This window comes from Glycine max, chromosome 7 (assembly GCF_000004515.6).
Source record: "Glycine max cultivar Williams 82 chromosome 7, Glycine_max_v4.0, whole genome shotgun sequence".
Lineage (NCBI taxonomy): Eukaryota > Viridiplantae > Streptophyta > Magnoliopsida > Fabales > Fabaceae > Glycine > Glycine max.
Genome location: NC_038243.2, coordinates 42,650,170 through 42,668,374, shown reverse-complemented (window position 1 = coordinate 42,668,374; position 18,205 = coordinate 42,650,170). Strand labels below are relative to the sequence as shown.

General features: G+C 30.5%; 4 protein-coding genes across 4 annotated transcripts; 2 read left to right on the top strand and 2 right to left on the bottom strand.

Moving 5' to 3' along the window:
- Positions 1–3,030: 3,030 nt before the first annotated feature.
- LOC100527731 (uncharacterized) lies at positions 3,031–3,941 on the bottom strand. The gene is made up of 2 exons (NM_001249633.2): positions 3,682–3,941; positions 3,031–3,566 (listed from the first exon to the last, which is right to left on the bottom strand). Exons 1-2 carry the CDS (start codon positions 3,860–3,862, stop codon positions 3,271–3,273), a joined length of 477 nt encoding a protein of 158 aa, NP_001236562.1. The 5' UTR covers positions 3,863–3,941; the 3' UTR covers positions 3,031–3,270.
- A 2,054-nt stretch (positions 3,942–5,995) lies between these two features.
- On the top strand, positions 5,996–8,056 carry LOC100527502 (uncharacterized). Its single transcript, NM_001250023.2, is given in 2 exon segments — positions 5,996–6,405; positions 7,748–8,056. Coding segments are annotated over 2 exon segments (369 nt in total). The 5' UTR covers positions 5,996–6,108; the 3' UTR covers positions 7,820–8,056.
- A 2,615-nt stretch (positions 8,057–10,671) lies between these two features.
- PR-10 (stress-induced protein SAM22) lies at positions 10,672–11,556 on the bottom strand. The gene is made up of 2 exons (NM_001249109.3): positions 11,319–11,556; positions 10,672–11,161 (listed from the first exon to the last, which is right to left on the bottom strand). Exons 1-2 carry the CDS (start codon positions 11,497–11,499, stop codon positions 10,866–10,868), a joined length of 477 nt encoding a protein of 158 aa, NP_001236038.1. The 5' UTR covers positions 11,500–11,556; the 3' UTR covers positions 10,672–10,865.
- Positions 11,557–15,395: 3,839 nt separating this feature from the next.
- Positions 15,396–16,385, top strand: LOC100101844 (PR10-like protein). The gene is made up of 2 exons (NM_001251131.2): positions 15,396–15,701; positions 15,859–16,385. The coding sequence occupies exons 1-2, from the start codon at positions 15,521–15,523 to the stop codon at positions 16,152–16,154; spliced, it is 477 nt and encodes a 158-aa protein (NP_001238060.2). The 5' UTR covers positions 15,396–15,520; the 3' UTR covers positions 16,155–16,385.
- The last annotated feature ends 1,820 nt before the right edge of the window (positions 16,386–18,205 follow it).

Sequence of the window (18,205 nt, the reverse complement as noted above, 5' to 3'; positions counted from 1 at the left end):
CATTCTCAAGGCTTGCATAGCCCAAAGAGACCTCATAAGGTAACCTGAAATATTTCTTAATAAAATTTAAAAGTTTCAATTTATTTTCTTAAAAAGAAACTTAGAACTAAACCAAATCTTGTTGGCGAAGAGTATATTTATCTAATTCGACTTGTGATTATATATTTATGATGTTATGAATGCAAATAATTTGAAATGCCAAAATGCTAGCGACAAAAACACTTATATATGGATAGAGAATGGTGGATCAAATTAAGGCTGAAAAAAATAACAAAATTTATATTATAAAAAAATGCGTGTGTGTGTGTGAGAGAGTGACTAAATTAGTTGATCGTGATAAAAATTAGCTAATAACTATAAGAGTACATTTATATTAACTTAGTTTATTAAATTATAAATATTTTATAAAAATCATAAGTAATCTATAAATATATAATTAAATAAATGATCATGTTTATATGATATTTTTATATAAATCTTAGTTTTTTTAAACCTGGAAATTTTGTTTTGGGTGGTTCAAGTTTTAGTTTATAATTAAGGTTAAACTTTTATAGAAAAATTTAAAAATTATTTTAATTACTTTTTTCAGTTTCAATTTTTTAATTTTGATTTATGTTTTTTGTCCGATCTATTTATTTTAGTCCTCCAAAGTCCAAATAATTTTTTAAAAAAAAATTAGTCTCTAAAATCGAAAAATATTATTTTTAATATCTCCATTAGAATTTTAATGGTTTTTTAATTACCTGTAATTAAAAATAAGTTTATATCACAATTTAAATTGTTGATCATAAATTTAAATATTTAATTATATGTTTTTTATAAATTATTTGTTATAATTTGTATATTTAAAAATAATGATTCATCATAAATTTTAATTATATAAAAATAAATAGTTTTTCCTGATTCCTACTGCATTGAGTGAAATACTATTAAAATTAAAATAGAAAAGAAAAATCCACACAAGCCACGGCATTGACTCTTAAATATGGATAGAGAATGGTGGATCAAACATGAAAGTCTATGCGGCACCGAATCTCGTGTCGGTCACACGTAATTACGGAGAAATAAATTGATTGTATATAGTTCACGCATTTGACTATTGACGATAAACTTTGGTCTTCATTATGATGGGTAGATAAAAATAATTCTATTCAAAATACAAATATTTTCAATACTTGATAAATGACGCCGGCCAAAAAGAAAAAAAAAATATTAGACAACAGAGAGCTTTCGTATGACAAAAAATTAAACCAACGGATAAGCTAAGATATCATCAGCACAAATATTTCAAATGCAACTGTTCCTGAAGATTGTTAATGGAAGCCACGTTCGACTCTCCAATCTTCAAAGGATCAAGTGCGTCTCACGTTCGTTCATCTAAAATTACATTAAAAAAATTAACTAATATAATATAATTTTAGGAAAATTTTATTCACGTATTAGTTTTGACGATAATAAATTGATTTTATGTTGAAAATTAAATTTTAAATTCAAGTTACTTTTAAATATATTTTTTATTAAATAAAAAATTATATTGAATTTTACTATTAACTTATTTTAAGAATAAAAATATTCAAGCATTCATTATTTTTCTTCAAAATTAATTTTAATAATCAACGAAAGTTGAGTATAACAAATGGATCTAATATTTCATAACGTTGTGAACGCACGTTCGAAACTCTTTTTAAAGATGTTTCTATATTTAATGTTTGGTCACATCCCCATTAAGGTTGTCTTTCAAAAATTAATTAAAACTTTTGTTTATTTAAAATCATTTTCACGGCAACACAGTTCTCTTTATTGATATTCACTTCTAGTTGTTCTCACTTCTCAAATACTTAACAGTTGACGGTTCACAGTTTTTCTTACCAACCAGGTTGTACAAAATCCAAACCTACTGTGTCGAAATTCTAAATTTAAAACTTAAATTTAAATTCAAGCTTCATGCTTAAATTTTAAGTAAGAATATTTGAAAGTGTAGCAATTGGTGAAAAATATTTGTGTAATATAGAATGTACGGTATTAAGGAAGTCGTTTGTTTCATGACATTTTATTTTTAATTTTTAAAAGAAATAAAAATTTAGATTTTCCTATTTTTTTATCAGTTATATTTGTCATGATTATAACTGATACCAAAAGTCATTTAATTTTAGCATTAGTTTTGGAATCGATATACAAAATACTTACTTTATATATCAATTGATTATACATCTCACTTAAAACCAATCTAAAAAGTTAAAAACAATTAATATTTTTAAAACACTTTTTTTATAAAAAGTGCTAAAACATGTCTAACTTGATATAGAAATTATACCTAAAAGATGTAAATTAGCACTCTGAACTAGCACATTGAGTACATTTAAAAGGATTTGATTTCTGTAAAATGAGAGATCGAGTTCGCCATAAAGAAGGATTCCATCTTCACACAAATAAGTGAAATAACTGATCAATTGAAGTGATATCGAATGCTAAAATAGTCGTGGTTTTCCACTATATACACAAGAGATTGTTAAGTACTTATGTTATTATGTGCATTTGGTTCAACTTATTCTGAACGATTAGTTATTATATTTTTCCTACTTTTTAAATGATAAATAATGATTTCTCCAAAACAAGTTGTTCAAAGCAGGTTGCAGGCATGCAGCGGAAATGTGTTTCCAACAAGTGATGTTTGAAAGGGATTGCAAAATTGTTTTCCATGACTGGAGGACAAGGGACCGAGGAATCAGAAGCTATATACAGGGTATTATTGCTGATTGCAGCCTATAGCAGTAGCCTCATTTACACGGATTCAGCTGTCTCTTGTTACAATGATGCGAATAGTTTAGTTAAATTATCTTTTATTAGCCATGAAATAAATGTATTAGATGGAGGATATTCTTCAACAGTTGACTTCTCTTATTGATGCTGATGTAATGACTTCAGCCCAATTTCAATAATAGTTCCATCCAACTCATTCTTTAAAAAAATAAAAAAATAAAAACTATATAAACTCACTATATATAATAGACATAAAACAAACAAAAGTTTAAATGATGCTTTCTTTTATTAAAATTTATTGAAGTCACATACAAAGATATCAACTGACTCTCACAATTCTGTGGCAAAAGGAAATGAGAAAGGAAACACTCGTTACATTAATTGGAAGGCAAGTTTTTAACTTAAGCACACACCACACACAGTGATTGGATAAAGCTCCACACAAGGCAAGAAAACTCTTGTATATAATATAAAGCAAGGTCGTTGCTGACTGAATAGTGATGAAGAGGATCAGTTGTAATCAGGATGGGCCAAAAGGTAAGCCTCAACGGCCTTGAAAAGAGCATCAGACTTGGCTTTGCCAATTTTGAGGTCGTCTTGGTTGGGCTGAGCATCTCCTTTGGTTTGGTATTTGACAGTTAGCTTCCCAGCAGACCCTCCGTTGGCGCCAGCAGCCAATTTGCATTCGAATGTGATCTTCTCCACTGTGTCTGGCAACCCATCTCCCCCAACTACGCTATAGCTATATCCCAAGTTAGCCTCATCAATCGCTTCTATTTTGTGCAACACAAACTTGGTTTCTCCATCTGTCCGCATTCATCAATTCATTCAGATCAGCTTTATTATCATATCATGGTAGAAAATAGAAAATATATAGTAGTGAATTAGTAAATAAAATGAATACAGTGAGTGACAGAGTACCCTCAAGGAAAGTGATCTTCTTGATGGTTCCGGGGCCACCATTTCCCTCAACGTTTTCAACACTCCTGAAGGCGTCAACAGCCTTTGGGATGACGTTGTCAGCATCCGTAACTAGAGCTTTGTAAAGGGTAGCAGGAGCCACAGGAGAGGTGGTTTCATCCTCGAATGTGAAAACACCCATTATGAAATATATAGAATGGAATGGATGAATAATAGTATATATTACTAGTTTGAGAAGGAGATGTTTGCTGCTGTGTGGTTCTTTAGCAGAGGAATGCCCTCTATTTATAAGCACTAAAGTTGCGCTGGCGTCACTCTACAATTGTGTGTACGCCCCATACCATAGTCTGAAGGTGCTGAGTCAATGATTCAACGTTGTTGTTCTTACTTCTTAGTTTACCAAGAGTATTCTTTCTCTGAAAACAAAAAACAAAATCTTTCTAGATGTGATTTAAAAAAAGAAATTCAATATTAATTTATATAGTTTGAATTTATTCTTCTCATTTTCGTATAAAATTAATTTTATCACTAAATTCATCATCTCTCACGCATGAATTCTGAAGAGATCGATAACAAAAACTCAATATATAAAGTATTTACCTGTACGTGATATTTTGTTTAAACAATGTAAATCTATATATTTTTAAGAATAATAAGAAAAGAATATATTGTCAGAGAAAAAAAAAGAATATGACTTTTAATTTTAGGCGGTCTTTCTTGTCTCTATTTCAGTAACTACTCCAATTTTCAAATGTCGATTTTTTCACTTGCATAATCTGTGTAATATTTTAATCACTTTTTTTTAATGTTAATAAATTTTATGTGTTTGTCAAATACTATTAAGATTTTGAAGCATTCAAATTCAATATACAAATTTTGAAGCATTCAAATTCAATCCACAAGAAATAAAGATTCATTCTATTGCTGAAAAATAAAGGTTTAATGATAAATTTGGTCCCTCTATTTATTTTAACTCAAAAATTTAGTCTTTTAATTTAATTCATCCATTGATAAATATTAATTATCACATGTGATATGTCATATTTCTATTGAATGTTACAATCACGTGTTTTACTTTAATTTTATTTACCTAATTAATGTTTAATAAAAGCAACACAACATAACGATCAACATAAATAATTAAAAATTAATGTCTAATTTTAAGATTGGAAACTAAAACAATAAATTAAAAAAAATTAAAAGATTTAATTGGTGAATTAAATTATAAATGAATCAAACTTCTAACCTGAGATAAATAAAGAAACTAAATTTACAATTAAGCCAAAAATAAATTCATTAAAAAAAACATGAGTTCAAAATGTTTTTTAAAAAATGCCACGTTCATCCATGACGACAGATTGCTGTATTTGTGGGAATGAAGCGCATGTTAATTTGGAAGTGCATCCACATTCGGAATACGTGCAACCAACTCAACGCTACATGTTAGAGTTTCAGCTTCGACGTGGGAAGATGTGGGTAACCATGGATCTGTGAAGCCAATCCAAACATACTAGAAATATTTTTATATTAAATTATTATATAATACTATAAAATTAATCTTTATCATTAGAATTTATTTATAAAATAGATTTTGTATTTAAACCTTTTTAAAAAGCTTAAATATTTAACAAATTTTGATAGAATTATTTGACAAGTTTAATTTTTATACATTCTATTTCTATTTTCAAAGAATGTCAACTAATTAGAAAACGCTTTAAATTTGATTTAAAAATAATTATTACGAGAATTCTCAATTTTTATTCATTTTCCGTTCGTTTTCTCTTGTTTATTTGGACTACATTTTATCTCATATTAGCATTTTTTTACTCATTTAAATTTATTGTTAATTTTTTTCATAATTTAAAAATACTAATATGAGATAAATTGGGCTAAAGCCATTACATCAGCATCAATAAGAGAAGTCAACTGTTGAGGAATAGACTTCATCCAATACATTTCATGCAAACAAAAACTTTTATTTTTATTATTTTTTATATTCAACAGGGCCTAAACCCAAAAATTAAAGCAACCCGACCCAAGCGAACCATGAAGAGGCCCATCAGTTGGGAGGAATACATTCACTAAAGAGTCTAGCACCAGCCAAGTTACCAAAAGGACAATTTTGGAAAGTTACCTTCAGAGTAGTGCCTTCATCATCGTGCTTGCCTTATCACGCACGATTTGCAGCTTCGTGATCCTTGTCTCCTAAAGATCACAATTGACTTTATCTTGTCTCCTATTTTTCCAGCATTGTTAGCGTTTATGTTTTTTTTTTTTAATCTTATAAATAGTTGTAATGAATCAAGAGGAAGACAATGAGAATTTCAGCTATTCTATCTCTTACTTTTTGTTTTTGGAGGTTGATTCCTGTCCTCCAATTTAGGAATATTCCTATCCTTATCAATCGGTGTTTTCATTGACCCTCCCATGACAGACAATACTCGTGGCCACACCCTCTCACGTCTAGAAGAGACAGTCACCCTCCTCACCCAGAACCAAAATACCCTCACCGCTATCCAAAACTCTCTTCACTCCCGACTCGACAAGGTTATCTCTCGTTTTCAATCACTCGAAGTTTCTTCCCCATCCATGTCACCACGACCTTCCCCTCCACACATGAACCTTGATATACCTCGATTTGATGGTACCAATGCCCTGGCCTGGATCTTCAAGATCACTCAGTTTTTTGACTTTCACCGCACCCTGAAGGACGAGCGTCTTCAGGTAACCTCTTTCTACCTTGAAGGCGCAGCCCTAAGCTGACGACCAATTACCCTCCTGGTCTTCTTTCCTCTAGGCCCTCGAATTAATCATGGAAAGGCATGATTGTTTTTGAATTAAATATCACTTCAATTAATCAGTTACTTGTCTGAAGACGGAATCCTATTTTATGGTGAACTCTTTCATTTTATAAAAATAAAATCCTTCTAAATACAATAATTACATGTGCTAGTTTAAATTGTTAATTTACATCTTTTAGGGATAATTTTGATAACATATTAGTCGTGTTAACATTATTATATAAAAAAAAGTCTTTTAGTATTAACATCATATTGTAAATTTCTCCATGAACTCGTAGAAGAAGAAAATAAAAATAAGTTTCTTCTATAAGTTAAACAGGGCCTATATATGATATTACCTACCCATGGATTCCCTACATTTGTCTAACAAAAATGAAGCGGAAAACTAGACTCTATGAATTTAATATTGGAGAAAATGATGAACTTATTTGATTGAGGATCAAGGAACTTGAAACCTTTGACTCCAAGGGATAGCCCACGAAAATGCAAGGCAAAGTTCGTAGGAAAATGTTAGTCTTTTGGGAAGGGGTGATTTAAACAAAAGCAAGGCACCCGAACAACTTAAGTAGAAAGAAATCACGTTAGCAATTATAAAGAAGCTCAAAAGGTGAGCAATTTTTAAGACTTGATGAAGGAGTTATACTGATCAAATATGCCATATATGACATGCAAATGTGTTCTCCCCCAAAATAAAGAGAATCCTAGACAGAAAAAGATCCATTAATAAAACATGTCTTTTCATTAAATGCGAGAGTACAATTGAAGTGACTCACTAATTATTTTGAATTATTTCTTTTAAAGAAAAAGAGTGCAGCTAGTGCACTTAAAAGCTAAGATAAGATTTTTCCTTCTTTAATGATTGAAAATTCAATAGTTAGAAAATGAGAATATACCAAGCTAATAATTTATAAATATATCATGTTAGCTACCAGTTTTACCATAGTTATGTATTTTGTTAAGTTTTGTAAATTTATGTTTGTGTTTCCTTCAATATATTGTTTTATAAATTGTGACTTTTTGGTTGATTACTACAATTATAAATTACTATAATTATATATAACTTTAAATTTTGAGTATATAAATATAACTTAATTACTTTGATCCTTCTTAAATTTTTAGCACAGGCCCAATTTGAGAAGTACGTGCCAGTTATTGGGCTGTTAAAAAAGAATGTCTAGACAGTTTTTAGGCATAACACTTCAAAATATATACTCTTCAATTTTCATCATCCAACTGATGAGAATCATGAAACTGGCCAAATACAGGCTAAAGGCCCAAGTGGAGAAGGACGAAGGCCCAAGTGGAGAAGGACAAAGCCCCCGAGTGGAGAAGGATGAAGGCCCAAGTGGAGAAGGATGAAGGCCCAGAGGCAGAGACACTATCAAGACTATTAATTGTTGCTGAAGGCCCAAACAATTTGAAGGCCCAAGTTAAATAAGTTTTTAGTTATAATTTATTTTTATTGTAATTTTGGCCCAAACTGTTTAAAAGGCCCATGTCTATTTTTATCTTTTTGTTTAGCTACACTATAAGTATGGGTTTTTGTTTTGAATAAAAAAACTTTTGGCATTTTCATAAAATTGGGTGAGAGTTTCTCTCTGGGTTCCTTGTTGAACCAATTATCAGACTTATCAAGGTAATCCTTGTGGCGTCTACCCAGACTTATCTTCCTTCACTGGAAGTGGCGTCTACCCAGACTTATCTTCCTTAACCGGAAGTGGCGTCTACCCAGACTTATCTTCCTTCATCGGAAGTGGCGTCTACCCTGACTTATCTTCCTTCACTGGAAGTGGCGTCAACCAAAAACTCTACAGCCTGTATCACGCGATCCACTCCTACTCAGGTTCACATCATCTGGTATCAGAGCTTTGGCTCTTGATACAGGTTCTATCTTATCCTATTATTTTTCTTTGTAATTTGTCCTGGTTCGTGTTTTGTCCTTGTTCTGTTATTTGTTTTTCTTGTTTGCGTCTTGTTGCGTTCTTGTTTGTGTCTTTGTTTCGTTCTTGTTCTTGTCACGTTTGTGTTCTTGTTGTTGTTCTTGTTTCTAGTGTCTTTCAGACTTTGTGTCAAAAAAAAATTGTTTGGGTTCTGTTTCAAGTATAAAAAAAAAAAAAAAGTTGCAGAAATTTTGAAAAAAAAAAAGAGAAGAAAAGAAGAAAGAGAAAAAAGAGAAAGTGGGTGTTTGATCTTTGAACACGAAATTGAGGCAGTTAGAGGCTTTTTTTTGGCAGAAAATCGTGTACCAAATCCCATTATCTAGATTCTCCTCTGAATTCTGAGCGTTTTGATATATAGTGGGCCTCAAACGGATAACCGTAGCAAAAGTTATGAGCATTTGAAGTTTAGTTGTCATATCTGTTATCTTATCTGTTATCCTATCTGTTATCTTATTTGTTATCATATCTGTTATCCAAATTAAATCTAATTTGTTATCCCAAATCTGATCTATTATCCAACTCAAATCAAATCAAAAAAATTTATCCAAATCAGATTTGTTATCCAAATCTAATCTGTTATCCAAATCAAATCCAATCTGCTATCCAAATCAAGTCCAAGTTGTTATCCCAAATCAAATCTGTTACTCTGATAATTCTATTGTCTTTCCTTTTATTTTATATTACCTTGTGTGTCTAATTCGGTCTATCCAGGAACTTAAGAGGGAGTGAGTGGTAAAAGGCAAGAGTGAAAACATCACACAAAAGCCTATATTGAGAGCATCAAACACGAGTGAACTACCATTAAAGAGAGAAACACGTGAGTAGAGTGTGGTGAGGTCCTGAATTTTTTTTAATTTACTGCAAAATTCTTTGTTCCTTAATCATGGCAAGAGCTGGTGACAATGGTGGTGTATATCATCAACTGGATGAATCTCAACGCTTATTTCTGGACGCGTGGACTACACAAATGCAACGTTTGTTGACCAAATCTTCCTTGTTTACTCTTAAACCTCTATCCCCTAGAGAAGTGTGTGATGACCAAATCAGAATGAGAGAAAAGAGAGAACAAGAGAAAGAAAATAGTGAGGCTCCACAAAGGAATATGAAAAAGAAGAGTGATACACCCGAGGAAAAGAGTGATACACATGAGAGAAAATTTAATTATTTTGCAGAGGCGAGTGAAGTGAGGAAAGTGTTACCTGCTCATGAACCACTCAATCTACAGTATTGCAAAGACAGTAAAATTTCTACTGATAATTCTAATGAGTTTACTATTTCTATTTCTCCTAGTGTTCAACCATTATTGCAGGAATTTAAAAATGTCGTTCCTAAGGAGATTCCTCATGGACTACCACCTTCAAGAGGCATAGAACATCAAGTTGATGTCCTCCCCGGAGCTTCATTGCCTAACAAGCCAACTTACAAAAGCAATCCCCAAGAGACTCAACGTAAGGATGCACATGCCAAAGTTGAGTATGTGAAAAGATTGTATGACCAAGTGAAGGTGCAAATTGCAAAGAAGAATGAAAGCTATGTCAAGCAAGCCCACAAGAAAAGGAAGGAAGTGGTACTTGAACCCGGTGATGATCCTGAACATTTGAGGACAAATGTTTTCCAAGAAGGAGGGAATGATGAGAATCATGAAACTGACGTGGGACTTGATATTTTCCAACGCTCTCCCTCAAGTTCAATTGGGTAAGTTTTTTTTTTTGCCCAACTGAAACTTGTATATTTTTTGGGCTCGTACTTTAGAGACCTTAAAACCATACTCCTTTGGTTCTTTGCTTGGACTTATTCTTGAGTTTTTTTTAGAAGCAAAATACAGAGGAACAAGAAGTTTCACTTCATATTGAATTTTTAGCATAAGCTCGATGTGAGAAGTGTTGGTTATTGGTCTGGTATACAAGTTGAAGTGGGAGTTGTCAAAAAAGTGTTTTAAACATATATACTTTTCACTTTTCTTCATCCCAACTGATGTGGTACGTTATATTTTTCAACAATCCAAGCAAAATATTCAGTCAAGAATAACATGTGGTTAGTCCGAATAACGAGTTAGAATATCTTAAATGTTTCGGATTTAAATTTCATAGATGAAAAAAGTTAAATTAAAAGAAAAAAATTCATTAAAAGTGATTAATTAAATTTTTACGAAAATCAACCATCAACGAAACAATTTCGTACAAGTGTCATTTTAAAAAAAAGTGTAAACTATTAAACTCGCAATAGTAAACATAAGAGAAACAAAAGTTGTAATGATTGCTCATCTTTATTATAATTTATTATTGATGAAGTGAGATACAGATATATCATAAGTCTCACAATTATATGGGAAAAGGAAAGAAGAAAGGAAAGACTGGATACATTGGAAGGCAACTTAAGTTGAGAACAGAGTGATTGGATAAGTCTCCAAGCAAGAAAGTGATGACAAGTAAGTTGAAGAGGATTAGTTGTAATCGGGATGGGCCAAAAGGTAAGCCTCAATGGCCTTGAAGAGAGCATCAGCCTTGGCTTTTCCAGTTTTGAGTTCGTCTTGGTTGGGCTCAGCATCTCCTTTTGTTTCGTATTTGACAGTGAGCTTCCCAGCAGACCCTCCATTGGGACCAGCAACCAATTTGGAGTCGAATGTGATCTTCTCCGCCGTGTCTGGCAATGCAGCACCCCCAACCACGCTGTAGCTGTATCCCAAGTTCGCCTCATCAATGCTTTCTATTTTGTGCAGCACAAACTTGGTTTCTCCATCTATCCATTCATTAACATCAGCTTTATTACCATACATTGTATTATTTGGTTTCATTACAATTAATTATGTTACTATGCTATTGCAACATAGTATATAGATGGGTAGAGATGCATGGAATAATAATGAAATAGAAAATCAAATGAAAACAGTAAGTACCCTCAAGGAAAGTGATCTTCTTGATGGTTCCTGGGCCACCATTTCCCTCAACGTTTTCAACACTCTTGAAGGAATCAAGAGCCTTTGGGATGACGTTGTCGGCATCTGTAACTAGGGCCTTGTAAAGAGTAGCAGGAGCCACAGGGGAGTTGATTTCATCCTCGAATGTGAAAACACCCATTATGAATGGAAGAATAATACTACTAGTTTGAGAAGGAGATGCTTGCTGCTGTGTGCTTCTTTAGCAGAGGAGTGCCCTCTATTTATAATCAAGCAGCCAAGCACTACCTCTGGTGTCACTCTGCTCCTATGTATGCCCCATACCATAGTGTGAATCTGCTGACTCACTGATACAAGGTTGTTGGGTCATCATCGGTTCTTTTTTTAACCCAGAGTATTGTTCTTGTTCGATTGGTTTTCTCCACTTGGATTATCTTTGTAATATTTCAATCACTTTTTGTTTTCTTTAATGTTAAAATACTATTCATTTTATGTGTTTGTCAAAGTATATCGAATTGGCAGCATTCAAATTCAAAGAAATAGTAAATGATAAACACGTCACGTTCAACGATCAACGATGGCGACTGTTTGCTGTTGTATTTGGGGGAATGGATAAATTATTATTTTAGTTTGTGTATTATTTAAAATAAATATTTAATTTTATATTATTTGAATTGAAAATAAATAAATATTTCATTTAATTCATAATTAAAATGAAAACAAAAAAATATTTTTAATTTATAATTATATTTAATTTTACATTGTATTTTGGATTTTGCTCTTTACAAAAAAAAAATTCGTTTTCATTTAAAGAATTTAAATAATGTAGTATTTAGTCTTTCATATCATGTTAATTGTTTATCTATTTAATAAATTGTGAAATGACTATTCAGATAACACATGTCTGTGTTTATGATAATCTTCAATATGTAATACTTTTAAATTTTTTATTAGGTATCTGTATTAAATACTTTATATTTAATTTAAAATAAACATTAAATTATATATTTACATTATAAAATAATTTTATATTATTATTCAATCTTAAACTATGATTTATCATAAGTTATTTAATTTTTATAATAATTGTATCAAAAATCATACCAATGAGTATATCTAATTGGTGGACAATTTAAATTTTAATTGTTTATGCATTTTCATTTTAATTTATTAGAATGACATTGACAACCAAACAAGCGATTTTAAATTACATTTACTATATACTAGCGACTAAATATATCGTTTGCAAAACCTTACATATAATTATGTTTCAGTGAAAGTGTTATATATAATAGTTTTGTTTTAATAATATTTTCGCCACTAGGATGTTAGCTTTAAACTTTTGCGACTGACACATTGGTCCCTAATTCTGTCACTGTTACACAAATGTTTTTATCTAAATACACTGAAAGTGTGCTGGATATTTGAGACCGAAATTAGATGGTGGCAAATTTCGGTTGCCAAATCGAATTAGACGGTAGCAAATTAAAAAGTATCTTGGCTGCTGGATGTTTTCTTAAATTATTTTACACAAACTAATAAAAATTAATAAAAGATAAATGATTACAATAATTTTATAAAATTAAGCTTATTATTACGTTGAAAAATTAAAATTCTTAATGATATTAGTGAAAAAATATAAATAATATGTCATTGAAAAATAAAATAGCACTTAAAAATCAAAGATTATATTTTACAAGAATCAAATTAACATGTGCTCATTTTATGAAGACAAAATAATAGTTTTATATTTTAGAAAAAATTTAAAAAATTACAATTGAAAAGATCAAAAATAAAATTCACTAACTTTATAGAAATTAAATATATATATATATATATATATATATATATATATATATATATATAAACCATATTTTTAATTTATACTTTTTAGATATTTATTACATGGATCTAACAAAAGTTTGACATGGAATTATCCATTTCACGGTTAGTCAATGGAATGGACCGTAACGCACTCGCAGCCAGGAGAAATTTAAGATTGCGGTAGCCAGTGGCCTTTAATGCTTTTTGTAGACGCCCTTCTAGATGTTGTTGGAGAAATTGGACTTTGGGTTTTTGATAACGAGTTTCGAGAAAGTAGTGATTACAGAATAGTAGTATTAGATATATTTATCCTGATTAGAGGATTCACTAGTTGTTGCTAAGACTTAACATGAATTAGATTGAGATAACCAAATTGAACATGATCACACGGAGGAAATGGCAATCAAATGTTCACATGTTTGGATCTTTCATTGGTTGTCTGCTTGTGAGCCAATTGAATTGTTGACTTGCTATCACATAAAATCACGGTAGTTTAACTTAAACTTCAAAGAATTGCAAGACTTGTTTGAGCCAAAATAACTTAGTTGTCAAGGAAGCTAAAACATGATATTAAACTACCATATTTTAATTCTTACTTGGATTGGATCTATCTTGTATGTCTTAATCAATTGATTGGCCCATGACCTTTGTGCGATTCATTGGTAGAAGTGTAGGGTAATTGAACTAAGAATTGTTACATAATTAAACCTTAAGTCTAGTTTCATATTAGGTTAATTAACCAAACAACCTTTATATTTGTCCTTCATGGTTAGGATTTAGTTTCTAACATGAGCAATTAGGAAATTAACCGAAAGATAACGTTAGTAAATTTTGATCAATTATAAATCAAATTCATAGGGATACTTGACAATTAACGGATAATACAATGCTTAATTAGAATTGAAGAGAATGGAATAAGAACATACTTAAAACCACAATCCTACCTGTTAATCACTAAGGTTCTTCTCGTTTATCATTTTTTTTATTTGCAAATTCTTCTACTTTTTAGTTTTCACCGTTACAAAATCACTTTCAACATTTTATCCCTAGAGAATTATGATTTAACAACGAATTAATCGTTTGTGTTTGATATCTAGACTTTATTCATTGTTACTGCTACGTTTGCCTTTACGTGTACACGTGTTCTAAAACGCATTAGTGTGTATTCAGCTCTTTCTAAATAGCTTTGAACTCGGTGAAATATTGATTCACAGTGGGGAAACATTTTGTGCAATTGACGAACTCCTTTTGTAACTAAAAAATTCAAGGTCCATTACTTTGTTCGAAACGTTCATGCAAATCATGTCATGGATTTCATTTAAACTCAAATTTTGCGGACATTGTTAGTTATTATGAATTTTCATTATTAATATAATTTATGTATAACAAATATTTATTTATTATGAATTTTTATCGTTTAAAATTTAAAATTTATTTTTCCGTAATCTATAAACTAAAATACAAGTTATTTAATAATATAATAATTTAGTATAAAAATAATTCAGTCCCGCAAATACAGCAAACAGTCGCCATCGTTGAACGTGATGCGTTTGCCATTTAACTAATTTTTTTATTAATTTATTTTGGAGGAAACTTCTTTGAATTTGAATGCTTCACAATCACAATATTTGACAAACGCATAAAGTTAATATTTGACATTAAAGAAAAAAGATTGAAATATTACACAGATTGTTCAAGGGGAAAAACCAAAATTTGAAAATTAAAATTACTGAAATAGAGAAAAGAAAGACAGCATAAAAAAAGTAATATTTTTCCTTATTATTAGCAAACATATAAACTTACATAGTTTAAAATAAAATATCACGTACGGTTAAACTACTTTATGTATTGAATTTTGTCTTCCAAATTCATACGTGAGAGAGATGATGAATTTAGTGATAAAAAGCTATTTATATAGGAAAATGAGACGAATAAATTTAAATCATATAATTATACCTAAATGATTAATGGAATTTAAATTAATTGATTAAGTAGAGTGTTTGAATTATTATAAATTTTTTTATATTTATTTTTATTTTTTATGGATAAAAAAATTATACCTAAATAATTAATAGAAAAGAACAAGGAAAAATGAAAGAAAGAGAGACATAACAAACTAAAAATACAAATAGAAAAGTAGTCAAAGAAGAATTTAATACATGATCATATCTTTTAAGAAGATATATTTTTTTTTTCAGCAGCTTCATTCACACTATGGGTCATATACAATACAAGGAAATTGATACCAGAGGTAGTGCTTGGCTGCTTGATTATAAATAAAGGGCACTCCTCTGCTAAAGAAGCACACAGCAGCAAGCATCTCCTTCTCAAACTAGTAGTATTATTCTTCCATTCCGTTCTACATATAATCATTCATAATGGGTGTTTTCACATTCGAGGATGAAATCAACTCCCCTGTGGCTCCTGCTACTCTTTACAAGGCCCTAGTTACAGATGCCGACAACGTCATCCCAAAGGCTCTTGATTCCTTCAAGAGTGTTGAAAACGTTGAGGGAAATGGTGGCCCAGGAACCATCAAGAAGATCACTTTCCTTGAGGGTACTTACTGTTTTCATTTGATTTTCTATTTCATTATTATTCCATGCATCTCTACCCATCTATATACTATGTTGCAATAGCATAGTAACATAATTAATTGTAATGAAACCAAATAATACAATGTATGGTAATAAAGCTGATGTTAATGAATGGATAGATGGAGAAACCAAGTTTGTGCTGCACAAAATAGAAAGCATTGATGAGGCGAACTTGGGATACAGCTACAGCGTGGTTGGGGGTGCTGCATTGCCAGACACGGCGGAGAAGATCACATTCGACTCCAAATTGGTTGCTGGTCCCAATGGAGGGTCTGCTGGGAAGCTCACTGTCAAATACGAAACAAAAGGAGATGCTGAGCCCAACCAAGACGAACTCAAAACTGGAAAAGCCAAGGCTGATGCTCTCTTCAAGGCCATTGAGGCTTACCTTTTGGCCCATCCCGATTACAACTAATCCTCTTCAACTTACTTGTTATCACTTTCTTGCTTTTTCTTGCTTGGAGACTTATCCAATCACTCTGTGCTCAACTTAAGTTGCCTTACAATGTATCCAGTCTTTCCTTTCTTCTTTCCTTTTCCCATATAATCGTGAGACTTATGATATATCTGTGTCTCACTTCATCAATAATAAATTATAATAAAGAAGAGCAATCATTACAACTTTTGTTTCTCTTATGTTTACAACAGTGAGTTTGCATTTTTTTTCCATCTCATGTATCATATATTACAACAGAAACATAATTTTATTATACACACAAATGAAATTTTTTTCACACAATACATTATAATAGAAATATAATTTTATCGTACACTTGTGTGAAATTATGTCTTCATTTCAAAAAAAAAATTCCACTCCTTTTTATTTTAATGAAATTAAATTTCCATTTTATTCTTTTGCACCTTTATGTTATAACAATATAATTCCATTTTATAGTGTACAAGAAAATCATTTTTATTGTATATCATATATTCTCAATCCTACTACTAGTCTTGGTGCACTTCATTTTCTCCTTTGCCAACTATCCACATACACTTACATTTTGACTAGTAATGGCTTACCAACAATACAGCACAACACCGCACCGTGCCAACCCAAGTCTCTGCTTCGTTAGCTTTGAAACCAAAAATTATCCGTCTTAATAAGGAGAATAATAGGGGATGTGGATGAGACAGAAAATGTGTCCAACAAGCTCAATAAGGAGAATAATAGGGGATGCGACGGGAATGAGAGGAGGTAAGAGGAAGATCGAGAATGATTAGAGTTCTAAATCTCACTAAAAATATTTGAACTCAACTTCATTCATATAAGGGGTATTCACCAATAAGAGTCCCTCATGAACTCGAATTAATCCAAACCGATCCGAATAGCCTGGATTTGATCATTCATATTTACGTATTTGAATTAATATCGAACCGAACCGATCAAAACTGTTGTTGAGTCACGGGTTTAGATTTATAGATTCATTGACTCGTTGAACCCATCCGTGAACCTGTAATTAAAATATATTTTTTATTATATATATATATATATATATATATATATATATATATATATATATATTAAAAACTAAAAAAAATATTTGACAATCAAGGGAAGGTGTGGTAATACATTATTTCTTCTCATGCTTTTAATAAAATAGTAACAATTTAATAAGTTGGGGGATAAATCTAGGTTACACGTTGTGATAAAATATTTTTTATATAATTAAAATTTATGATAAATAACTTATATTGTGATATAAGATCAATTTTAACAATTGATAAATTTTAAATATATATATATATATATATATATATATATATATATATTTAAATTAAACTTTAAAAAATGGGAAGGATAGAAAAAGATAAGAAAAATCCATAAAAACGTTAATTGATGATTTTTTTTAAATAAAAATACTTTCATTAAAAAATAACTCATAAAATTAGTCTAATTATTATCCTATTTTTTCTTTATATATAACAATAACTAATTTTAAAAGATTTTCTCGTTTGGGATAAAATCAAAAACCCTATTTATCTTATATAGGGCTAAAATTTGAATTTAACCTAATTTTTGAATAGTTATAAAAATCATCCAAACCATGGACTAAAAGGAGAAACCGCGATATGTTGTGTTGTGTCGTGCCGCTTTGTTTTTCAATCAGCAAGTAACAATTCCTTCACTTTTTCACAACAAATCATGTTTCATGCTTCTTTACATTCACTTCTAACTCTCAAATTTTATTCACCAACCAACATAATTAACAACTTTTTTTATATATCACTTATTTTTTTATTGTGTGTTGTGTGCGTCACTTGTCTTTATAAATATTATTAAGACTCTATGTGGTATCAAAGTAATTATTACGATTAGATTATTGGGATTCATATTTGTTGATTTGTTTGATGCCCAAATAAAATTTGATTATTTTTTCTAATTTACACGAACCCTAATGTAATCTTTGGAAAAATATATTGCATTGATATAGATATTTATCCAGATCAAGATTTTTTTATCAACAT

Coding starts and splice junctions, on each gene's coding strand:
- LOC100101844 (NM_001251131.2), top strand. CDS start 15,521: ATGGGTGTTTTCACATTCGAGGATGAAATCAACTCCCCTGTGGCTCCT. Junction 15,702..15,858: donor GAAGATCACTTTCCTTGAGG/GTACTTACTGTT, acceptor ATGAATGGATAG/ATGGAGAAACCAAGTTTGTG.
- PR-10 (NM_001249109.3), bottom strand. CDS start 11,499: ATGGGTGTTTTCACATTCGAGGATGAAATCAACTCCCCTGTGGCTCCT. Junction 11,162..11,318: donor GAAGATCACTTTCCTTGAGG/GTACTTACTGTT, acceptor ATGAATGGATAG/ATGGAGAAACCAAGTTTGTG.
- LOC100527731 (NM_001249633.2), bottom strand. CDS start 3,862: ATGGGTGTTTTCACATTCGAGGATGAAACCACCTCTCCTGTGGCTCCT. Junction 3,567..3,681: donor GAAGATCACTTTCCTTGAGG/GTACTCTGTCAC, acceptor GAATGCGGACAG/ATGGAGAAACCAAGTTTGTG.